Source organism: Mustela lutreola, chromosome 10, assembly GCF_030435805.1.
Source record: "Mustela lutreola isolate mMusLut2 chromosome 10, mMusLut2.pri, whole genome shotgun sequence".
In the NCBI taxonomy this organism is placed as follows: Eukaryota; Metazoa; Chordata; class Mammalia; order Carnivora; family Mustelidae; genus Mustela; species Mustela lutreola.
Window position 1 is genome coordinate 13948418 of NC_081299.1, and position 25176 is coordinate 13973593.

The window sequence follows — 25176 nt, forward strand, 5'->3', positions numbered from 1 at the left end:
CTTACAAAATTTACCAACTACAAATAAACTGGCCCCACATGACATGGACAGATGTTGGGTCCTAGAGCAGTGGTTCTCGGCCAGGGACATTTTTGCTCCCCAGATGACATTTATGGAGACATTGTTGGCTGTCACAGCTCAGGAAGTGGTACTGATGAGTACCAGGTCAGGATACCACTAAACATCTTACAACACACAGATGGCCCCACCACACAGAAAGATCCAAGTCCAAATGCCAAGAGTGATGAGCCCGAGGAACCTGGTTTAGAATTACTGGCTTAGATTCTGTTTAACCTTCAGCGAGTAAGAGAATTACTTTCTCGGTTGTGTGGGAAAAGAGTTTGGTGGTTGTTACTGGATGAGACCATGGTTATCACCCACAAAAGTCCACCCAGCTGCCGAGATGGCACCGTCTGGTGACTGAGATCCCAACAGTGTTGGTTAAGTTCAACCTTCCAGGAAGTTCTGAGAAATCCAGCCTTTCGTATTGATTTCCTGGGCTGATTCCATGACTAATCACCCTATCTCACACTCACAAAGAAACCTAGCTGCCTGGAAGGCCTCCTCCTATCCTATCAGTCTCTGTAGAAGATGGTTTAACCCTCAAGTACCTAACCCTTCTAGTACCTAAATGCATTCTCTAAAAAACAGCCATCCGTCTATCTTTCCATTCATTGATCCATCCTTCCATCCATCCATCCATCCATCCATCCATCCATCCATCCATCCTTCCACCTATCCTTCCTTCCTTCAACCCATCTATTCACCCATCTGTCCATCCATCCATCCCTCTATCTCTCTATCTATCCATTCTCCCATCTAGCCATCCAATAATTACTAAATGCCCACCATGTGCCTATCGTGTGGTAGATGTTGGGGTGCAATGGTGAACAGGCCAGACCAGGGCCCTGCCCTCATGCAATTTATGGGGGAAGCACCTGAACAAATGGGCCAACTATGACACTGACCTTCTAAGATTCTTAACCATGCTCTTAGAACCAAAGTCAGGGGGGCGCCTGGGTGGCTCAGTGGGTTAAAGCCTCTGCCTTCGGCTCAAATCATGGGATCGAGCCCCGAATCGGGCTCTCTGCTCAGCAGGGAGCCTGGTTCCCCCTCTCTCTCTGCCTGACTCTCTGCCTACTTGTGATCTCTCTGTCAAATAAATAAATAAAGTCTTTAAAAAAAAAAAAAGAACCAAAGCCAGTTTCTTTTTTGTTTTGTTTTTTTAAGGAGTATCTGTCTGTGCCTTTATTTGCATATGATGCTGCAGTTCAGAGAGGTTAAGTGACTTGATCAAGGTCACACCATGAGATAGGATGAGTATCCAGGTTTCCTGACTCTCAGGGCTTTGTCACTTTACCTCTAACCATCAACCCCTGTGAGCAGCACTCACGGCCCGCTGTCTGGGGCACTCTGCATGGTACACCTCATTTAATCCCCACCACTGCCCTCTAAGGTAAAGATTACTGTTATTCCCTTTTGACATGTGAGGAACTGAGGCACAGAACAATTCATAAACTTGCCAAAGTGGAGCTTGAATTTTAACACTCAAACAGGCTAACTCCCCAAATGCCGCCACTTCTTTATTCATGAATATGGATAAAGATTTTCGGATACAACAAGGACTGGCCAGCCAGGCCCACCTCTGGGCCTCATTTTCCTATCTACGCACTGAGAGGATGGGCCAGAAGGTTTGCGGATCCGTCCACCCCTGACCTCTGTAGACCTTCGGAGCCCTAGTCCCTGCCCCTTTGGGGTCCCCATGTGCTGTGCACTGTCAGAGCTGCAGAGACCTGGGGAGGCTATCAGATAATAATGGTTTCAATGCCGCTCAAAGAATGCCCCTGGGAGGGCATGAAGTACCAGGTGGTGACATGAGACACACCATTTTAAACCCACTCCAGTTGTTCTGTGAGACCCAGGCCAAGGTCACCCACAGCAGAGCGGGCTAGGTTGTGTCCTAGTTCCTCAAAGGGGGCTCAGGAGGATTTGTGGTTTGCGGGTTGGGGGCAGGAAGAAAGGTAAGATGAATATGAGTCTCTAGGTAAGGAAAGGGAGAAACTGAGGCAGAGGCAGGAGCCCTGGGACACCTGCTCCTCCTACCCGGTGATAAGGCAATGGGGCAAAGTGCTGGCCCCAGAGGCCAGAGACCCAGTTCTAACTCCCAGTCTGCTTCTAGCACTGTGTGTCTTGGGGAAAGCCCCTTCCCCTCTCTGGGCCTTCATCTCTCCACCTGGAAAACTGACAGGCTCATCCAGGATGCCCTTGAGACCACGCGCTCAGGCCTATACCCTCAACTGCCCCTTGGGGGGGCTCAGTGGGCTCCATGCCCACGCGGCCCTCAGCCACAGGCCAGGCCCACAGCGAGCGCTCAGCAGCGGATGGCATCGTTGTTACAGGCATTATAACAAGAGCGTGTCTGTGCTCTCTCCTGGCGTCTCCCTCTGTACGGACTCAACTCCTGACTCTATGAGGGTCCAGGAGCATCAGACATGATGATTCCTTCCTTAATTCTGGTTAAAAACAGAAAAAAGTAATATAATTGGGCCACGCTCTCAGACCGTCTCTGCCACGTCCTAGGGCAAGCCTCATCAGCCAACGGGAGTATTACTAAATGCCGTGCCGGCCCGAGCGCAGGGGCTCAGCGAATCATCCTTGCGGTCCCATGCAGCTGTGAGACGGGCAGTGAAGATCGTTTGTCTGGCTAGAGCACAGCAGTGAAGATTGTTTGTTTGGCTAGAGCACGGCCAGAAATACACAGAGGGCTTGGAGCCCGAAGCCGCACTTCTCTGACTAGCAAGGGGCCGCCTGGGATCTGGTCAGGGAGCAGAGTCCGAGTCAGAGGTGTGGGTGAGGCCCGGGAGTCTGGATTTCTAACAAACTCCTGGCCGCCAGTGCTGCCCGTCCACAGACCGTACTGTGAGAGCAAGGACTTAAAGTTCTTTCTTTTTAAAAAATAAAAAAGAAAATGCATTAGCCTTCTAAGAAGGAGCCCCAAGGTTCAGTGTCCTGTGCGCCCTCCCGCCCTCGTGGACACTGACCGCGCTGAGCACAGCTGTACGAAGCAGGCATGCGTGAGGGGACAGGTCCCATGACCTCTTGCGTGGGGCTGGAGGAGGTCCCAGCGCCCTTCTCTCAGGGTCCCTGAACCACCACTTTGCATGAAAGGGGCACTCAAGACCAACCAGGGTTCCCCAGCTGGGTCCCAACACCCTGGCACCCTGGAAGTCACTAGACTTCCAGAGCTGAGACATCACTCCCGCTTCCTCTCCCGCGTTCCCTCCATCTGGTCTGTCAGGGATCCTGCCGTCTCTTCTGACAGAACGACTCCTGGGTCAGCCTTTCACCCCCAGGATCTCTGCTGCCCTCGTGGAGGCCATGTTTCCTCACACCGGACGGATGGGGACGCCTCCTAGAGTCTGCCCAGGTCAAGTACATCCTGCTTCCTCCCCAGGCTCAGCTAGCTGCCCAAGGCCACTGCAATGGCCCGCTTTCCTGCCCGTGTTTCTGCACCTGCTTTTCCTGTTCTCATAATCCCGTTCCTCCTCCCCCTCCCGCCCCTCCACTCCCCCATGAGCTGGGGTTCCAGCGGGGCGGCGGGGTGGGGTGGCTGGTGTGACTTTCCCTACGTAATCTTTCATAAAGGTGTAATGTACTTCCCACGTGATGGTTTGCAGGCTGCTGGGAGTTCACTTGCAGTTCAGTGCTTCTCCTCCCTGCTCGCCGTCAGAATAAACATCGGGGGTCTTTGTGCCCAAATCTCTCATTAGCGCAGGGAACAGAAGAAGCCACACACACAGTGATGGGGCGCCCGGGCAGAGAGGAGGTGGGAGAAATGGATGCGGAGCGACGGGGTCCGGGGAGCCCTATAGCAGTCTGGTACAGGACACCCTGGGCGCTGCAGTGGGTTGCAATGTTGACCCCCGAAACGATATAGCCAGGTCCTAGAACCTGGGAAGGTGATCTTATTTGGAAAAAGGGTCTTTGCTGGTATAATTAAAGGGCTCTGGTTGAGGCCACCCTATCCAAGGTCTTTGCAGGAGGCACAGAGAATGGGCGGAAAGGGAGGAGCAGGCCCCGGGCTGATGAAGGCAGAGAAGGGACAGACAAGACTGTAGGCTGGGGTAATGCCTGGAGGTAGCAGAAGCTACAAGAGGCAAAACACGTTCTCCCCTACAGCCTTCAGAAGGAGCGAGACCCCGCTGACACCTTGCTTTCTGGATCTGGGCCTCCTGAGCTGTGACGGAATACATTTCTGCAGCTTCAAGCTTCCCGAAGTTCGGTAATTCGTCCTGACAGCCCTAGGAGAGAACGTGGGTCGAATCCCACACTGCCACTTACTGCGCAGCCTCGGGCAAATCACTTAACCTCTCTGAGCCAACTTTTTCATCCACAAAACGGGGCAGTAAGATCTGTCTCTTTAGTTCATTCACCAGGTATCCACTGAGTATGTGCTAGGTTCCAGGTGCTGGGTTAGGGACTAGAAACACGTGGTGAAGGCAGCCAGATGTGGCCCTGCCCTCCTGGAGCTCCGGTCTAGAGGAGAAGCCTTGGCCACATGGTGCTGGGAGGAACACTGCAGATGGGAGCCCAGGGGCCTCCCCAGGGAAGTGCTCCCTGAGCACAGGGAGGAGGGCAAGAGAGCAGGATACTCTCTGGGCAGGGGAAGGGCACCCGCGAAGTCCATGGTGCCGGAAGCACAGGCCCTTGGGGAGGGAGGCTGGCGAGGAGAGCAGGAAGGGGTGTGCTGAGAGATGAGGCGGGGCTGCCCCCCCCCCCCAGGAAGACCAGTGAGGACACCCCTGCTGTCTGTCGTCCAGGAGGGGGTCATGATGGCTCAGACTGGAGTGGTGGGCAACTTAGCAGGTAAAACCGTGGGGCCTTGTGAGGAGAGATGTAGTAATGGCCCCCCATTACTCCCCCTCATTGGTGCCAAGCCCCCACGGTGTGTGGCACCAATGAGGGGCTCACTGTCTCCCCAGCTACATGACGTTTCCTTTCCTCCCCTGCACCAAAAAGGCCACGGGGGACGGACCCACAGGTGGCGACACCACCTGTGGCTTTGCTGGCCAAGCATGAAGAGGGTCACCCCAAACTTACTGAACTTTACGAAAACATATAGAACTGAGAAAATCAACTCACCATCCTTGAGTGAGAAGCTCAGAAGGTCCTGGGGAAAAAAAATAACAGGAATTAGCAATATGTTGGCGGGTCATTATCTCCTAGCTGAGCCATTTGTTGGCCACACGACCCCGAACGTGTCACTTCACCTCTCTGTGGCTCTGTTTCCTTACTTATAACGAGGGGAGGACCATACTACCTACTTTATAAAGTTGCTTGGAGAATTAAATGAGTTAGTATTTGTCAGGTACATAATAAACACGATGTAAGTATGAAATTAAATCAATGGTAAATATTTAACAATAATTTACTGTTAGCTGTGATCATCATTCTGTGATATTATGATAAAATATTTTATCTTTCTTATTTATGTATTTCAAAAGATTTTTAAATTTATTTTGACAGACAGAGATCACAAGTAGGCAGAGGCAGGCAGAGAGAGAAGGAGGGGGAAGCAGGCTCCCCGCTGAGCAGAGAGCCCGATGTGGGGCTCAATCCCAGGACCCTGGGATCATGAGCTGAGCCGAAGGCAGAGGCTTTAACCCACTGAGCCACCCAGGCGCCCCTATCTTTCTTATTTTAAAAGTTTATCTATTTGAGAGAGCGAGAAGGACGGAGAGCATGAGTGGGAGAGGGGTTGGAGGAGCAAAGGGGGAGGGACAGGGACAAGCAGACATCGCACCGAGCGCAGAGCATGACGCGGGGCCCGAACTCAGGACCCTGAGATCATGACTAGAGCCAAAACCAAGAGTTGGACGCTCAACCGACTGAGCCACCCAGGTCCCCAAAATATTTTCTTTCAACTACATCACCCCAACAGAAGCGATTTTCAGACTGACTTTGGAAGGAAATACTTAGTTCTCCTTTCCCCGGCAGCTGCCCCCTGGCGGTGGGCATACCTGAACGATCACCAGTGGGTCATCCTTCAAGATGGGGTCCTTCAATAAAATCGGAGCAAACATGTCTGCGCCTTCGCCTCCCAGGCCTTTGGCGAAAGCAGTCATGGTTGGCAAGACGGCTTCGGGCAACTCCAGCCACTTCACGAGGCCTGCCACGAACTCTGCGCAGAAGGAGCTGAAAGACAGACGTGGCTTGGATCCCCCAAGGCTTCCAGAAGAGGCCTCACGAGCCCACTGGGAAGTTTAGGTCACACATGGTCACACGGGTGCAAATCCGCATACGAAATCCATGGTGACTGCGGTCCATGGAAGAAGACGGGGTCCCCAACACCTGAGAGACAGGGAGCTAGTGGTACAAGACGACACGTCTGGAAAGAGGCTCCCGGCAGGGTGGGGACAGGCAGGGGACTCACACACCCTCGTGCCATTGGACACACCAGGATGGAGGCAGGGATGGAGGCCCAGGGAGTCCAGAGAGGCAGCGCCCTGACCCACCCAGGGAGGGGAGGAGCGGCTGCTGGAAAAGGCATCCTATGGATGATTTGCCCCATCGGAAATCAGAGCGGACACTCTCTTTTCCAGGGAAACAATTGGGCCACTGCTGAAGCGGCTTAGTGCACAGGAAGGGACTGTCCCCACCACAGTGTCCAAGGATGCTGTTTACTTCAGTGAACACAGGAGTCCCCGGACAGGGGATGGTCGGGTGCTGATGGGGAGATGGAACCTGGGAACCGAACCCGGGAACTGTGGGAAGCACGTGGGATTTGGGCAACGGGGGCGGAGACCACATCAGGCTGTGCTTCAAAGCCGCCATTCTTGGCAGTGACCGTGGTAAACCCACGAGGTGGGGGTGGGGGGTGGGGATGTAGAGCATGGGGTGATGACACCAGTCATCACCAGAGTTTGGAGGTGATGACACCAGTCCAGAAAAAAGGCTGAGGCCTAGAGGCCAAGTCTATATGCAAACCATCATCCCAGCCTGCCTCGACCGGGCTGTCCTGGTGCTCCCTGCACTGGCTTCTGTACCCGGGTGGAATCAGGGCCTCCCAGAAACAATCAGAGCTCCCTGGCAGTGCGGGCAACCTCGGGAGGCCCCCGTGGACACCAGGCAGCCTGCCCACCTCCTCCCTAGAGCCTCCAGTGCTGAGGCCCAGTGAAGAGGTCACTGCGGGCCATCTACAATCCTGTCCCATCAGTGTCATGGGTTCAGGTTCCCAGGAAGCAGCTCTGAAATGGAGATTATTAGGGGTCCCTGTGAGGGGGAGTAAGGAGGAAGCGGGACTGGGCAGGGGGTACAGTCGAGTTGCAATGTAGCCTCAAGAGGAGGCTCAGCCAGCCCTGCAGGGAGTTCTGTAGACGGGTGAGCCCAGTGGGCCCTTTATACCCCTCCTTGCTCAGGCAATCGTCCAGCAAAGGCTGCCGGGGGAAGAGGGTGGAGGCGTGGGCAACATGGCTCTCTTCAGCCAAGGCAGCCCTCTCCGCAGCAGCGGGAGGAGGCCATTGCCAAGGGGACATCTGAGCAATGCAGCACGGTGCCAAGTAAACTGGCCTCCCCATGCCTCAGTTTCCCTATCTGCAAATGGGTTTAAGAGACCAACCTCATTAGGTTGTTTGAGGATTCAATGAGCTGGCAGAGCCTGGCGCATAAGAGATGCCCAAGGAATGTCAGCTGGCCTCACGACTTTTACTTCTTTTTTTTTTTTTTTTAAATTAACATATAATGTATTATTTGCCCCAGGGGACGACTTTTATTTCTCTATAGATATAAAAGGTGACCAAGGGAGGCAGTGGAGAAGGGGTTTCAGAGTCGGACTCTGACGTCCAGGGCATGAGGGGAGTCCTGGCTCCCTCGGTGACTGGCTTCATGCCTGTACTTCTCTGAGCCTGGTTTTCCTGTGCTATAAAATGCGGAAGATAACAGGATATGCCTCGGAGATTGGACAGAAAGATTAAGTGACATCTTAATAGGGCCCGGCACCTGATAACCCTCAATAAATGTTGGCTACTGCTCTTACAATTATTGTCATTTGCACCATTGCAATCTACCGGGATAATCCCGGGGCGGTTGTGTGGGTGTGCATGGAGGCACGGAATGACCGAGTGAGCTGAACATTACTTACAGGTCAACGAAGCGTGGCCTGGCCCTGTGTCCAAGAAGGAGGTCTTGGATGTTAAGAAGCATCTCATCATAAGAGAGGACGGGTCAAGAGCACAGACTCTGCTTCCAATCTCAGCACTGTCACTACCTGTGTGATCTTGGACAAGTTACTCAACCTCTCTGTGCCTCACTTTCTTTATCTATAAAATGATGGCGATAATGAAGAAACCCATTTCATCGGGTCACTGGAAGTTAACATTTCTCCTTGGGCTTAGAACAAAATCTGGCCCATATAAAGCACTATATATGTGTCTTACAATAAAGAAATGAGGGGCGCCTGGGTGGCTCAGCTGGTTAAGCATCTGCCTTCGGCTCAGGTCAAGATCTCAGGGTCCTGGGATTGAGCTCTGCATGGGGCTCCCTGCTCAGTGGGGAGTCTGCATCTCCTTCTCCCTCTGCAGCTCCCCCTACTTGTGTGCGCTCGCTCCCACTCTCTCACTGTCAAATAAATAAATAAAATCTTAAAAAATATGAATTAATGAGTACGCACATAAAGTAGCAATACAGCAGTGGATTACAAAACAAACAGCGTTGCAGATTGGCAGGACTTTGAGAATGGCCAGAATGGGTCAGAATCAGCCGCAACAATGATACCAAATCATAACCACAGAGCAACGGTCTGTCAGCCCCTGGGCCACAGAAGTGCTTTATTCACACTGAGTCTCTTACTTCTCACCACACCCCACCAGGGAGGGAGGTGTTCTTCTTACCCCCAGCCTAGAGATAAGGAAATGCAGCCCCAGAGAGGTGAAGGGATAACTCTAGGGTTCAAACCCCTGTCTATCTTCACGACACCAGAGGCCTTGCTTACCCACCGGGACACTGCCCCTCCCCAGCGATTAGGTGACTGGGTGCTCACCCAGAAGCACCAAATATTCCCTTAGTCCTGCCCCCCCCCCTTGCTGATGGAACCCCTCGCTGCAGAGGTTAAATCAAGGTTCTCACCCCTGGGAAGGGACAAAGCCTCACCCCAAATCCAGGGTTTCTCATCCCGAGTCCAAAGCTGCTCCTACTCGCCAGGAGCTGGCAAACTACCCAAGTGGGCCGGAGCGGGCCTGCACCTGCTTTTATAAATAAAGTTTTATTGGAACACAGCCATGCGCATCCTCTGTGTACTGCCTCCTGCTGCTTTCAGGCTAGGACGGCAACGTCGAGTGAGGACCACAGAAGCTGCACGGCCTGCGAGCCGGAGATCCCGGGCCCTTCACAGAACACGTGTGCCGTCCCCTGCTCCACCCCATAATTTCTCCATGGTGAATAAACAGAGTTAATTCTAGGGAGTGGCATCTGTGATGTTTCTGGCTCAGATACAAAATACATAAAAAAGACTTACACACATCCCCAGGGTGCCCTGTAAAGATTACTGAAACCGATGGTGTTTCTGGTTTGTAACATGATCGAAATTGCTTTCAAAATGTGTTTCAGGCCTAAAGAACATGGAGCTTGTGGACGGAACTGACCTTCTGAAAGGGAAGCTTTGAGGAAGGACACCCAGGGCACATGCCTCTGGCTGGGCAGAAGCAGCCACGTTTACAGGGGTACCCGGATGTGTGTGTGTTTGTAGGGCGGGAGGCTCACTGGACAATAACTTGCTCCTCTATGTGCCCTCCCAGGATGTGCCCAGCACAGGCCTGGCACACAAAGCAGGCTCAGGAACGTCTGTTTATGGGAACAAAGTACACAGAGATCATCCCCCACCTGCTCCCCATGTACTGGCTTGTTGGGTACACCCAGCTGTAGGGGAGGCTCTGGGACTCACAGGTGGACAAGGCAGCTCCTGCCCTCTGGGAACCCCAACTGGAGGGGAGGCCGGTGTGGGAAAAGCTGCAGGGCAGCACGGTGGCTGCAGGGCTGGGCTGCTGAACATATGGCTGGAGAAACACTCTGGTCTGGGGTTTGGGGAGGTCTGGGAAGGCTTCCTGGAGGTGACGCCCAAGGAGATGAATATGCCTGAGTATTCAGTCTGGCAGGGGAGATGAAGATAAGAAAACAACAAAAAAAAACCCCCAACAAACTCAAACCCAAAAAACACCAAACAAATACCCAGCTAAGACCTACGGCATGGGGAAGTTTACTCATGGGGGACGTTTTGGGGGTAAGTCTTGAAAATGCCGCCAACCCCAAAACTTCCTGTCATTTCCTGCCCCCATCTGTTGTTTCCTGTCTCAGTAATGGTATTTCTGTCCTTCTAGCTCCACCCACCACCTGGAGGTTTGGGGCCACAGCAAGCTCCTCCCTCTGCTCCATCCACAGCAACCGACCTGTCTCCCCGAGAAAAGTCTGTCTCACCTGTGCACCCCTCCATCTCCTGGTGTCATACAATGTCCACCTTTTGTTCTATGACACCTGGATGAAACCCATCCAGACACTTAACCTCGTCTGTCTAGTATAATGGCAGTCAGTTATCCAGGTGCCCTACCCAGATGGTGAGCCCCGAGAGGGCAGGAGCCAGGCCCCATTTTTCTCCTAGCACTACACCTAGCATAGAGTAGGTGCTCAATAAATGCATGCTGTATGCGTGAATAAATATCTTTCCTCCCATCAGACTGTGTCCTGTTTGAGGGCAGTGATTCATCTCTTTCACGGGTACCTTCCATGTCCTCTAGATCACACCTGGCACACAGGAGGTGCTCAGAAAATGCTTGTTGTGGTTAAATGAGCAAGTACTGAATGAGGTATGTCTTATGCCCCAGATCGCGAACTCCTTAAAGGTAAGGACAATGACTTTCTCCTCTTTGCCAGTACTATCCGGTAGGGAGCCTGGCTGTCAATAATTGGTTCCCTGAGGTGCCTGGGTGACTCAGTGGGTTGGGTCTCTGTCTTCAGCTCAGGTCATGATCTCAGGGTCCTAGGATCGAGGCCCACATCGGGCTCTCTGCTCAGTAGGGAGCCTGTTCCCCACCCCCCGCCTCTCTGCCTGCCTCTCTGCTGCTTGTGATCTCTCTCTCTGTCAAATAAATAAATGAAATCTTAAAAAAAAAAAACTGGTTCCCTGAGAAAGCTTGACACTCCCTCTGTGAGACAACAGCACTCACCTATGCTCAGGTTCTGGAAAGAGCTGGGACAGGGAGACGCCACAGAGGGCGGCATAGGCAAAGCGGTTGGCCTCGGCCAGCTCACGGCCCGTGGGCAGAGGCGACTCCCCCTCCACAGCTGGCTCGGGTACTAGAGGCAGCCTCTGGCTCGATCTTTCCGGTGTGGCCATTTCCAAACCTGCAGGAAAAAAAAAATCTCAGTGAAAAATGCAACCAGGGGTAGGTAAAATTTTTGTAAATGGCACACAATGACTACCAATCATGAAAGAAAAGGCTGATAATTTGAACCTTCATTCAAGATAAGAACTGCTATTCATCATCACCCAGAGACTGAAAATACACACCAGGGACTGGGGACAGATATTTTCAATGGGTATCAACAAAGAATTTGTACCCATAGTATATAAACAACCCCTATAAAGTCATGAAGAAAAAGAAATAAGGCAAAATTTAAAATAGGCAAAACACCTGAACAGGCACCTCATAAAAGATACCCAATGACCAACGAACACATAAAGTTCAATGTTGTTAGTCATCAGAGAAATAAAACAAAGCTCCAATGAGATAGTGCTATCTATTCATCAGAATGGCTAAAATTGAAAGTCTGACAATACTAAGTGTTGGTGAGGAAAGGGATACATAAGACTTCCACACACTGCTGGGGGGAGTATTTGTGGTACAACCTTTTGGAAAATGGTTCGACATTTTTCACTAAAGTTAAATGTATGTCTTTTCTATGCCCCAGAAATTCTACTCCTGAGAAACGAGGACTAATGTCCACCAGAGGGCACATACATGAATGCTCATAGAAGCTCCATTCACAATAGTCCCAAACCAGAAGCAAGCTTCATGTTCCTCTGCAGTGGAATGGAAAAACTGCACCATATTCAGACCACAGAATATCACAAAGCAATGAAAAAGGGTAAATCTGGCTAACTGCAACAACATGAGTGAACCTACAGGCACAATGATAAGCAGACAAACTTATCTGCGGAATCGTGTTCGTATGAATGTGAAAAACAGGGTGAAAGACGATAGAAGAGAGGTTGCCCATGGCAGGCAGTGAGTACTGGCTCGGATGGGGCACAGTGAGGCTTCTGGATGATGGAAATGTTCTGTATCTATATCACCCATTGTGATTACATGGATGTGAATATACTTAAAAATTCACCAAGCTGTAGGCTTACGATTTGTTTTCTCCATGTAGGTCACACAACCCTGAGATCTTAACCTGAGCCAAAATCAAGAGTTGGACACCTTCACTGACCAAGCCCCCCGCCCCGCCAGTGCCCCCTGTCTCCCTGCAGAAGGCAAGCAGAGTATTTGCCATTTTGTCACCTGCTCTCCCTAAGACCCAGACCAGGGCGTCACATATCATTTTCCCTTCTTCATGCATCCAGCACACACTTACTGAATGTCTGCAGTATTCCAAGGCCTGTTCAGAGAGCTAGGGGCATAGCAGGAAACAAAACTATATATATATATACCCCTTATATAGAAGGTATAGAATATATACCTTATATTCTATTGGTATATACAGGTAAACAAATACTTTATTTTTTTTTTTTTGCTTTTTTTTTTCATTTTTTTCATTTTTTATTTTTTATAAACATATATTTTTATCCCCAGGGGTACAGGTCTGTGAATCACCAGGTTTACACACTTCACAGCACTCACCAAAGCACATACCCTCCCCAATGTCCATAATCCCACCCCTTTCTCCCAAACCCCCTCCCCCCATCAACCCTCAGTTTGCTTTGTGAGATTAAGAGTCACTTATGGTTTGTCTCCCTCCCAATCCCATCTTGTTTCATTTATTCTTCTCCTACCCACTTAAGCCCCCATGTTGCATCACCACTTCCTCATATCAGGAAGATCATATGATAGTTGTCTTTCTCTGCTTGACTTATTTCGCTAAGCATGATACGGTCTAGTTCCATCCATGTTGTCGCAAATGGCAAGATTTCATTTCTTTTGATGGCTGCATAGTATTCCATTGTGTATATATACCACATCTTCTTGATCCATTCATCTGTTGATGGACATCTAGGTTCTTTCCATAGTTGGGCTATTGTGGACATTGCTGCTATAAACATTCGGGTGCACGTGCCCCTGTGGATCACTACGTTTGTATCTTTAGGGTAAATACCCAATAGTGCAATTGCTGGGTCATAGGGCAGTTCTATTTTCAACATTTTGAGGAACCTCCATGCTGTTTTCCAGAGTGGCTGCACCAGCTTGCATTCCCACCAACAGTGTAGGAGGGTTCCCCTTTCTCCACATCCTCGCCAGCATCTGTCATTTCCTGACTTGTTTATTTTAGCCATTCTGACTGGTGTGAGGTGGTATCTCATTGTGGTTTTGATTTGTATTTCCCTGATGCCGAGTGATATGGAGCACTTTTTCATGTGTCTGTTGGCCATCTGGATGTCTTCTTTGCAGAAATGTCTGCTCATGTCCTCTGCCCATTTCTTGATTGGATTATTTGTTCTTTGGGTGTTGAGTTTGCTAAGTTCTTTATAGATTCTGGACACTAGTCCTTTATCTGATATGTCGTCTGCAAATATCTTCTCCCATTCTGTCAGTTGTCTTTTGATTTTGTTAACTGTTTCCTTTGCTGTGCAAAAGCTTTTGATCTTGATGAAATCCCAATAGTTCATTTTTTCCCTTGCTTCCCTTGCCTTTGGCGTTGTTCCTAGGAAGATGTTGCTGTGGCTGAGGTCGAAGAGGTTGCTGCCTGTGTTCTCCTCAAGGATTTTGATGAATTCCTTTCTCACATTGAGGTCCTTCATCCATTTTGAGTCTATTTTTGTGTGTGGTGTAAGGAAATGGTCCAATTTCATTTTTCTGCATGTGGCTGTCCAATTTTCCCAGCACCATTTATTGAAGAGGCTGTCTTTTTTCCATTGGACAGTCTTTCCTGCTTTTAAACAAATACTTTAAATACATATTATTTAAGGGGCGCCTGGGTGGCACAGTCGGTTAAGCGTCTGCCTTTGGCTCAGGCCATGATCCCAGGGTTCTGGGATCAAGTCCCACGTCAGGCTCCCTGCTCCGTGGGGAGCCTGCTTCCCCCTCTCTCTCTGCCTGCCACTCCCCCTACTTGTGCTCATGTGTACTCTCTCTCTCTGACAAATAAAAAAAAAAAAAATAAAGTCTTTAAAATATATCTGTATCTATCTATCTATCTATAATTTAAGATAAAAATAAGTATTATGAAAATAGAGCAGAGTGTTGGGATAGAGGAGTAGAAGTACTTTATAGCCTGGGAGGTCAGGGAGGGCTTCTCAGAGGAGGTGGGCATTTAGGCTGAGGCAGAATGATGTGAAGGTCAGAGGAGGAGTGTCCCAGGCAGAGGGAACAGCAGGGATGAAGGCCTAGAGGACGGACCAGCTTGTGTATTCGAAAGTGCGGTGACAGCCAGTGTGGCTATAGCATAGTGAGTAAGCCTGGTTTGGGGGCATGAGACGGAGTTTGGGGTGGAAGAAACGAGCGGGCGGGGGAGCTACTGGGGGCCACACCATGTGGGACCACATCCTCCCAGCTCACAAGTCAGACTACATCATGAAGGCAGCAACCACGGGGATGCTGAGTAAGGGTTTGTGGGACCTCTTGGGACTAATTTTGCAAGTGCCTGCGAGACTATAATTATTTTCCAACAGAAACCTTTTTATTTTATTTTATTTTATTTATTTTTTAAGATTTTATTTATTTATTTGACAGACAGAGGTCACAAGTAGGCAGAGAGGCAGGCAGAGAGAGAGAGGGGTATGCAGGCTCCCAGCTGAGCAGAGCCCCCGATGCGGGGCTCAATCCCAGGACCCTGGGATCATGACCTGAGCCGAAGGCAGAGGCTTTAACCCACTGAGCTACCCAGGTGCCCCCAACAGAAAGCTTTTTAAAAAGCAGCAGGATGCCTCTACAGATTTTTAAAGACCTTTTCTTAAGTTCTAAGCAAATGAAAAATAAAAGTCCACTTCACCCCAAATGAACTAGTTCATTTAATAAATATATACATGCACCCATAGGCACCAGGTGTCACCCCACGTGCTGTGGCACAGCGGAGACGAAGACAGACAGCAGCACTCCAACCTGGAGGGATGTTCCAGCAAAGGAGATAGACGATACGCAAACTCGTAATGTTTAAGATGAGACAGCCTTAAATAATGGTGAGGATGTGAAGAACAAGAAACCTTAAAGAACACTCACCCAGAGGGGCGCATGGGTGGCTCAGTGGTTAAAGCCTCTGCCTTTGGCTCAGGTCATGATCCCAGGGTCCTGGGATCAAGCCCGGCTCTCTGCTCGGCAGGGAGCCTGCTTCCTCCTCTCTCTCTGCCTGCCTCTCTGCCTACTTGTGATCTCTGTCTGTCAAATAAATAATAAAATCTTTAAAAAAAAAAAAAAAAAAGAACACTCACCCAGATTTCAGGAAACAGTTGCGGGCCTCCCTTCTCTAAGTCTGAAAACAGGCTGTTCAGCTGCTTGAAGGTTCTTGGAGAAATATGCAAATTGCCCTGGGGGGGGTGGGTAGCAAACTGGAAAAACCAGCCTGTGGGTCCATAGGGTGTGGGATCTGGAGAAGGAGAGACTGGTTAGCCCTGGGGTTCAGGGCAGCCTCGATGCTACTTATATTCTCCTCTGGGCCTTGGCCCCAGCACGTTCCTCTCCCTGGGATGCTTTTCTCAGGAGGCTGGCAGTCACGGCCACTCACTGAGCACAGCCTGGGCCCCTGGCATGGGTCTTCTCGTTTAATATCCCCTTTCTAGCTCCTCATAACCGGAGATGTGGTTATAGCGCCCAGCAGCTGCAGGAAGACTGGCACAGGGTCTCCTTCCTATCTGTCACTGGTGCCCTAAGCAGTTCCCTTGCCAGAGCGGATGCTCAGAAGACGTCTGTTAGAGGGGTACCTGGGTGGCTCAGTTAAGCATTTGCCTTCAGCTCAGGTCATGATCCCAGGGTCCTGGGATCGAGCCCTGCATGGGGCTTCCTGCTCAGTGGGGAGCCTGTTTCTCCCTCCAAAGATGTCTGTTACAGGAACAAATGAAGGAACTAGCTTTTAGGCTTAAGCGAGAGCTAGATTTTCTTGCTAATTCTCTTCCCAAAGACACTCCTGTTCTTAAATCGAACATCAGATGAGGAAGGGAGATGGGGCAGGGACCAAGCACCTGGAAGGACCCAGGGTTCCCCAAAAACTTCAAATAATCTGAGTTTCCTCCTAATGGCCATTTTCCATGCCAAAGAGCCAGAATATTATTTTCCGCCTCTTTACTCCTTTTGAAAGGAATTATCAGGGATAAGGCCCTGTTCCTGAATAGCCCCTTCCCATGGGGCATGAGAATGTGCCCACACCATGCCTACAAACGACGAGATTCAAGTTATGAGCCCAACCATGTTAAAAAGACACAGAAAAGGGGTGCCTGGGTGACTCAGTGGGTTAAGCCTCTGCCTTCGGCTCAGGTCATGATCTCAGGGTCCTGGGATCGAGCCTCACATCGGGCTCTTTGCTTAGCAAGGAGCCTGCTTCCCTTTCTCTTTCTGACTGCCTCTCTGCCTACTTCTGATCTCTCTCTCTCTGTCAAATAAGTAAATAAAATCTTTAAAAAAAAAAAAAAAAAGACACCGAGAAGACAAAACGGCTGGAAGGATATTCTCCCGAATTCTCTATGAAAAGCGAGATACCAGAGACTTTTCAGGATTTTCTCTGTTTCCTGCCATCAATATGTGTTGCTTCCGAACTCTAAAGAAAGTTAGTATATGTGGAGACTGGCAGAGACTGTCTCTATCTTACAGCAGGAGGGTCTTGGATTCTGGATTGTGATTGTTTTCTTTATTATGTTTTATGAATTTTTGGTAATGAGTATATATTGATTTTAAGTTCAGAAAAAAAAAGTCATGATTTTAAATGATAATGTGGTATGCGGAGGCCAGCTCATTCTGGCTGGGGAGAACTGATTCTGCCTGACTCCGGCAGCCTGAGATGGACCACAGCCGAAGGAATGACACCACAGAAAGTGGGAGATGCTACACAGGATGGGTTTTATTTTCCAGGGAGCTGGTTAACAGCACATCACTGGATATAAAATGTGATTCCAGGTAGGTTTTTATAAAACATTTCACAGACCAAAAAGAGCACAAGCAAATCTATCCAAATGTTAATGACCACTGTCTCTTGGTGGTGGGGCTGTGGGACTAGATGTAATTGGGTTTTGTTCTTCCTATTTTTGTGTACTTTTTTTTTTTTTACAAGATTTTATTTATTTGAGAGAGAGAGAACATGAGAGAGAGAGAGAGCAAGTAGAGTGGAGGTTGAGGGTGGGGAGGAAGGGCAGGTAGGGAGAGGAAGCAGACTCCCTGCTGAGCAGGGAGCCCCCCACGGGGCTCCATCCCAGGACCCCAGGATCTTGACCTGAGCCGAAGGCAGATGCTTAACCAACTGAGTCACCCAGGAGCCCCAATTTTCTGTATTTTTCATGTTTTCCATCCTGAGTGCATTGGTACTTTTATAATGAAAAAAAAATTTTTTTTAATTAAAAACAATTTTGCTCTTGATCCTCAGAAGAGGAGTGCTTTATCTCAGACAGCCTTGGACCTGGGTGGCCCATCGACCTGAGGTCACAGTTAAGTCCCAATCCACTGACCAACAACCAGGTCTTGTAACCCACAGAATGGACGAGGGGCAGCGTGACAGGCTGAGGCAAGCCCCATGCTGTTGTGAAGGAGGAGCCCCTGTTTCCGACCCTGCAGATTATTCGCCTGGATGGGCTGGGCCCCCCAAACTCTCCCAGCTGACAGAGTGTGCTGGCAGCTGTGGGGCACGGAGATCTGTCACCTGAACGGTCTACACTGGTCCTCAGGAGTCTCTACCCCTTGCTCGGTCTGATTTGGGAACAGGGTCTGGTCCAAGGGAAACTGAGATTCTCAAGTATGTCTGAGAAGCTAAAGCAGTTTTCAGAAGGAGTGCTGGCTTCTCGCGGTGAGAAGACCAGTGGTCAGGGCTCATGGTGACTCCTGGGGCCACCTAGAGTGCTGGGAGCTGGTCCAGCAGCACCCAGGGCCTAGGAGGTCAATGACAGATGGAGTAACTTCTGGACATCAAGGGTCTCCTGGGGATCTGTCCCGGTCCAGGTGCTGTGAAGACACCAAGGGACTCTGAGAAAGGTGTTGCACTTGACTCAGAAGAAAGAGCACCCGCTGGCAGGGAGAGGACATACACAGACTGAGAACCAGCAGGGCGAACGGTCACCCATGGCTGGACGGCAAAGGCCAGGCCCAGGATGGACAGGCGTTACGCCAGTGTGGGCGGTGGCCTGATGGTCTATGATTATGAGCTTTATCTAGCCTGCGACATTACCTATGCCAGAAAATGCTGGCTGAGGTCTTATGGTCAGTAGTGAGGGTAGTGAGCCATTCCACACAGCTGTCCTCAGCTCCGCAAGCACCCACAGTAGGTGCCCCACTCATATTTGCTGAGGAATGCCACATAAACCCAGCGGGATTTCTTCCTGGGGGGCGGGGAATGAAAAACCCCCGAGTCAGTGCCACAGAGAAAACAAGTATGATCAGTATCGTCCTGAAACATCCTTTAAATCATACTTAAAACACCATGACCTGAGCCTTTAGGAGATCACATGCAAGAATTAATTTCTCTTGTTTCTTATTTTTTTAAATGCAGATTTTCTTTATTTATTTGAGAGAAAGAGAGAGTGCACATGAGCCGTGGGGAGGGGCAGACAGAGAGGGAGAAGCAGAGCCCCCACGGAGCAGGGAGCCCAATGACCTGAGCCAAAGGCAGAGGCTGAATTGACTGAGCCACCCAGGTGCCCCTGAACTTCTTTTGTGTTCCTTACATGGCAGCCCATTATGGCCTTTTTAACCCCTTAGAGCAGTCAGTGGAGGCCAAGGTCAAATTTGACGTGAATGTGTGTGTATGGAGTAGGTGGGAAGAGGTGTTCTTTTTCTCTTTCTTTCTTTTTCTGGTGAACTGGTTATAACCGAGGTCTGTCTTTCTTTCTTCTTTTCAGAGAGGGGGATGGAGGGAGAGGAAGAGGGAGAGGGAGAATCAAGCGGACTCCACGCCCCATGCAGAGCCTGATGGTGGGGCTCGATCTCACAACCCTGAGATCATGACCTGAGCTGAAATCAAGTCAGACACTTAGCTGACTGAGCCACCCAGGCACACTTATGGTTGAGTGGTTTTTTTTTTTTTTTTTAAGATTTTATTTATTTATCTGACAGACAGAGATCACAAGCAGGCAGAGAGGCAGGCAGAGAGAGGAGGAAGCAGGCTCCCCGCAGAGCAGAGAGCCTGATGTGAGGCTCGATCCCAGGACCCTGGGATCATGACCTGAGCCGAAGGCAGAGGCTTGACCCACTGAGCCACCCAGGCCCCTACAGTTGAGCTTGTGGTACAGTAACAGAAGCATCACTAGTGGGATAACAACAGTATTACGAGAGGGCCAGGGACTAACTGTTCTGGAGCCAAAGAGAAAGAAAAGGACTCGGTTGAAGAAACCCTTCACAACAAATAGAGCTACAGCATTGTTCTCAGGCCAGAAACTCTGAAGACAGTAGTTCAAAGTTCATACAAACACATACCCATACCCACACACACACAACCTTGAGATGGTTCTAGAAGGGAGGATTTGAGGCAGTCCCCATTCACTCCCCCCACCTCGCCCCCCTTCCAGCATTTTATTTTATTTTATTTTATTTTTTAAAGATTTTATTTATTTATTTGACAGAGAGAAATCACAAGTAGATGGAGAGGCAGGCAGAGAGAGAGAGAGAGAAGCAGGCTCTCTGCTGAGCAGAGAGCCCGATGCGGGACTCGATCCCAGGACCCTGAGATCATGACCTGAGCCGAAGGCAGGGGCTTAACCCACTGAGCCACCCAGGCGCCCATCCCCCTTCCAGCATTTTAGAAGAGAAACCCATTCATTCTATACCTCTCTCTGGAAGTTAAATTGGAAGCCACTGGTCCAGGTAGCATTTCAGGAGGTCTCCATGGCAACAGTTCCAACACAGAAGAATCCAGAGGGTTTCAGAGAATCCCGCTACAGACCAGAAGAAGAGAAGGATGTTGGCACGGAGGGAGAGTTCCTATCCCATCTCACTTCAGCAACCGGGAGGATGGGCAGGTGGTGGAGTTGGGGGGACAGTGTGCCGTTGGGATGGACACTCAGGTTGTATGATGTTCTGTCCACATCACGGTTGCTCCATTCCTGCCCCGCTAGCGCCCTGGTACAAGCCAACATCATCTCAGGTGGATCCCGGCAGAAGCCGCCCCACCAGTCTCCCGCTCCGTCTGTTCTCCCTGCTAGCTGTCCGCCACGCTGCAGCCAGGAGCTCCATCTCCACCTGAAGTCAGATCATGTCCTCCTCTGCTCCAAACCTCTGCTAACCGCTTTCCAGAGTCACAGCTCTTCCAGCGGCGCCTGCGCCATATACAACCTGGCCCCTGGTCTCTCCACCTTCCTCCCCTTCTCCCCTTCACTCGCTCCGCTCCACCGTACATCCTCCTTGCTGCTTCTGGGGCCCATCAGCTATGCTCTCACCTCAAGGCCTTTGCATGGTCTATTCCATCTGCCCGGAATGCTCTTCCCGCCGACAACCACATGGCCGACTCCCTTCACCTCCTCCCTGTCTCTGTTCAAATCTCGCAGCTCAGTGAGACCACTCTGCCCCTGCTTTCCATCCCAATCCCTTTCCCTGGCTCCCCTGCTTGGTCCCCAGCATGAATCTCTGTCTGCCATACTGGATCATTCACTTGTTTACACCCGTTGCTTATTGTCTGTCCCTTTCCGCCCTTATGCAAGCACAGCAGGCACTTACAGACATCTGCTGAATGAACGGACGGTTGTTTCTACTTGGGAATAACTAAAACATAATGGGAGGCACATATGCTGAGGACGTGGGTGGGGTGGGGAATGGCAAAATATGTGATGTTCACTTGATCTGCTGGTTTTCAAATCACCCCACAGGGCCCCAGGGCCTTACTATGGTGGGCAAGAGGAGATACAGTGGGGACCCTTAATGCCTCGTCTTCAAATTATAGCAATAAATAATCCAGGGTACTATCCCTCCAAAAGAAATGAATTATATTTATATATATAATATGAATATATATTATATACATATAAATATATGTATATATACACACATACGTGTGTGTGTATAATTTATGAATGTATTTATTTATTTGAGAGACAGCACATGCACACACATGCGTCAGTGGTGGGGGTACAGGGGAGAGGGAGAAGCACACTCCCTGCTGAGCTTGGAGCCCCACACAGGGCTCAATCCCAGGACCCCGAGATCATGACCTGAGCCACCCAGGTGCCTCTCAGCCTTACATTAAAAAAAAATTATTTATTTATATTATTTTATTTTATTTATTTATTTGACAGAGATCACAAGTGGCAGAGAGGCAAGCAGAGAGAGAGGGGGAAGCAGGCTCCCCACCAAGCAGAGAGCCTGATGCGGGGCTCGATCCTAGGACCCTGGGATCATGACCTGAGCCAAAGGCAGAGGCTTAACCCACTGAACCACCCAGGCGCACCCCTCAGCATTTCATTTTTAAAGAAGGACAATACAGTTTTATATAAAGTGAGGTTCCCATATTTGCTCAAATGGTACTCCCAAATGTAGATTTCATTCCTGAGCACCTCTCAGCAAACCCAGTCCAGTCCTGGAAGTCAGGAGGGGACAGTTGGGGTGGTAACAGGGTATAGGAGGAAATTACCCCCCCGAGATGAGTATGCAACTCCCTCCTGAATTAAACCTCCCACACTTCTAGGGATGTCTCGTGGCCTGGGGTTGGGCTCAGATCAGAAGGATAAGGTGATGTTAACCTGGGGAAAGGGAGATACAGGAGGAACGGTGGTCTAGTGGAGCATGTGCAAAGGCCCTGAGGAGGGAGGAGGCAGCATGCTGCAAGCACAGAGGGCTACTGATGAAGTGGCCTGAGATGGGGCTGGAGGTGTAGGCTAAACGGTACAGGGCCTTATGGTCCATGTTAATGGTCTTGTTGTTTGCCCTAAAATGAACAGGAAACCACAGCAGAATTTTAAGCCGAGGGTGGTGCAACTGAATTGGCCCAAATGCCCAAGTGGAGGGCGGCTAAGTAGAAAGTGGACTGGGGTCCCCCCTTTGATTCCCTTCTGACCACTACTGCACACTCAAGGCAGCAAGCCCCCCCCTCCATCTTATCTGCAGCCCCAGTTTAACATGTACAGCAGTGTTTACAACACACACAGGCCATAAAGGACCAGATGACATTTCTCAGGTCAGAAATGAGAGCCCAGGTAGCTGGTCCTGCCTTTGCGGTCTAGAGCACCAGCCTGGAGCACCTGTGCAGGCTCAGGAGAAATTCTGTAGGCTTCAACCTTCTTGAACTCTCCACGCTAAGCTATGGCAACCTACTTGGCCAACCTACTCGGCGCCCATCCAATTGCTCCTGGGCCTTTGGCGGAAAAAGCAAAAAGGCTCCCAGAGCACCAGCGCCAGGCCCTTTGTGGTTTCAGCTACTTTCCTCTTTATGACAACCTTAGAGGTAGCATTTTACAAATGAGGAAACTGAGGCACAGGGTGATCATGTGGCTCCATCAAGATGACTCAGCAGGCCACTAAGCCCCTAGGGACCTGAGCCCACATCTGTCCGCTACCACACCCGAGACAGCAAGCGCTGTTAGAAGCTGAAATGCTGTGGGGCAAACAGTCTGTTTCTGACCTTGAGAGGGAGTCTCAGCCTCCTTGCCTGGAACTCAGCCAACCACCCCCACCTCTGCCTCTTACATTTCTCTGTTGAGAGCGGTAACAGAGTACCCACAGGGTCACTGGAGCCTCTAAATAAATACGCTCTAAGTAAATACACCCTCACTCACTCCTGATGCGGCAGGGCCTCGGCCAAAGGCCACATTTTAGACCGTCCTTTACCATTCAAGAAACATTCTGGGGGCGCCTGCGTGGCTCAGTGGGTTAAGCTGCTGCCTTCGGCTCAGGTCATGATCTCAGGGTCCTGGGATCGAGTCCCGCATCGGGCTTCCTGCTCAGCAGGGAGCCTGCTTCCCTCTATCTCTCTCTCTCTGCCTGCCTCTCCGTCTACTTGTGATCTCTCTCTGTCAAATAAATAAATAAAATCTTTAAAAAAAAAAAAAAAGCAGCATTCTGACGTGATACTATCCGCGCCAGGCACTTTTACCACCCCTGTTGGATGATAATGAAACAGAGGCCCACAGAGTTCCTTTGGACCACCCTCTACCCACCTAGCTCCTCCCCACCAAATCCCTGGGGAGTCTGGAGAAAGCTCAGGCTGTCTGGGCATCTCGAACCAGGCCCACGAGATAGGAGGTTCAATTGACGCGAGGAGGTTCACTCTTCCTCGGCCCTCGTCACATACTTCACAGCTGGTAACATTCCAGGTGTCTGTCCTCTCTGCCCAGCCCTTACCACCCCTCCACCCCCCAAATGGACAACAGTGTTTTATTCCACTCTTCCTAGGGTAGTCCCCAAGGGCAACACTTCTCTTGTTCACGGCTGTATTTTCAGTGCCTAAACAGTGCACACACTGGGGCACACAGTAGGTGCTCAATATGTGTCTAATAAATGAATGAATGCCCCTACAATGTAAAGGGGTTTCACATTTTCTGCAGTGAAACGAACACTGAGTCAGGGAAAAGAGAACTAACACGGTTAACTCCTACTTTGTGTCAGGCAGCGGTCTCTAGGCCAAGACCTAGAGTCTAGGCCCACTGTGCTCTTAACTCTGACTCTGGAGCAGAGCAGAGAAAGGACGTGGTGAAAGCCTACTTTGTCTCTGTGCCAGGCACTGACTGGGTCAGGCTCTGGAGTCAGGTAACCCAGGTTCTTAAAATGTTCTCCTTCCTAGGGGTGCTGTCGTGGGGGAATTCATTTTTCTGAGCCTGTTTACCTCTCTATATGGTCCCCCCAGAAGTTAGTAGCAGTTCCTCTTTCCTGCTACACCAACAGGTGGCAGGGTGAGAAGTATAGCCCATCTGTAATTGGGGGCCTGGGCTTTTTTTCCAGACCCCCGCCTGGAATTCTCAGTCTGAATGTGTGCTATGAAATCATAGGGCTGTAAGGGCCAGGAGAGAGGGGGTGAGGGGATGCCGGAGGCCTTCCCACTAGTCCGTGGAGGGGACTCTGGGACACAGTGACCCTGTGTAACCTTGGGCAAGTTCCTTCCTCTCCCCGGACCTCATTTATCAAGGGAGGTACTGAGCAACCTTGAGCAACCTTTACCGGCTCAGAGCCCTGAGCTGGGAGGCAGAAGGTGCCTGGGTGCACCGCCCGGCCTCAGTTTCCCCATCCGCCGCTCTGTGTAATTCCTAAAGGCGCTTTCCGGCTCTAAAAGCAACCAAGCAACAACCACGCAGCCTGGACCCCAAGCAGGCAGCGCCTGGAGCAGCTCGTGGCCACTCCTCGGGAGGCCTGGCGCCCACGAGGGGCAGAGGGCAGGGTGGGGGGCAAAGGCCCGCAGGGCCTGGTCGGGCCTTGAGGGAGTAACCCTGGTGAGGCCAGAGGTGGGGAGTGGCCCTGGCGTGGGCGAACTCCGCCCGCGGCCCGACTCAACCCGTATTTCTTACCTGGCGGCGGCGGCAGCGGCGGCGGCAAAGGCAAGGACTCCTCCCGCCCCGCTCGCCTCCTGGGCCTCGGCCCCGCCCCGCCCCGCCCCCTCGGTCTCTCCCGGCCGATTCCGCAGCCAGTATCGCCGGGAGCTCCCGGCCACCCCGCCCCTACTGCCCGGCAGGCTCCGCCCCTCCTGCCCGGCTGGTCCCGCCTCTTGCGCATACTGTCCCGGGCGCGTGGGCCGGCCTTCCGGCCCGTGTCTCAAGCACTGCGTGTCCCAACACGGCTCTGCTCGTTGCCACCCCGCGACAGGGGAGCCGGCATCAGGAAGTGACGGGCCAGCTGGGGCTCGAGACGCGGTGTGTGGATCTGGTTG

General features: G+C 50.9%; 1 protein-coding gene across 4 annotated transcripts in view; it reads right to left on the reverse strand.

Moving 5' to 3' along the window:
• The window catches only part of TMCO4 (transmembrane and coiled-coil domains 4), an 89784-nt gene extending 64880 nt beyond the window's left edge, over positions 1 to 24904 (reverse strand). For 2 of the 4 annotated variants that reach the window (XM_059135287.1, XM_059135290.1), the window contains exons 1-6: positions 24818 to 24904; positions 20159 to 20266; positions 15632 to 15786; positions 11214 to 11391; positions 6021 to 6195; positions 5143 to 5170 (exon numbers count right to left, since the gene is read on the reverse strand). In XM_059135287.1, the coding sequence (XP_058991270.1) occupies positions 5143 to 5170; positions 6021 to 6195; positions 11214 to 11383 (373 nt within the window). In that variant the 5' untranslated portion in view covers positions 11384 to 11391; positions 15632 to 15786; positions 20159 to 20266; positions 24818 to 24904. Of the gene's footprint in view, positions 1 to 5142; positions 5171 to 6020; positions 6196 to 11213; positions 11392 to 15631; positions 15787 to 20158; positions 20267 to 24817 lie in introns of those variants that run through there. The other 2 variants (XM_059135288.1, XM_059135289.1) reach the window with 2 other exon arrangements.
• Positions 24905 to 25176: the final 272 nt, after the last annotated feature.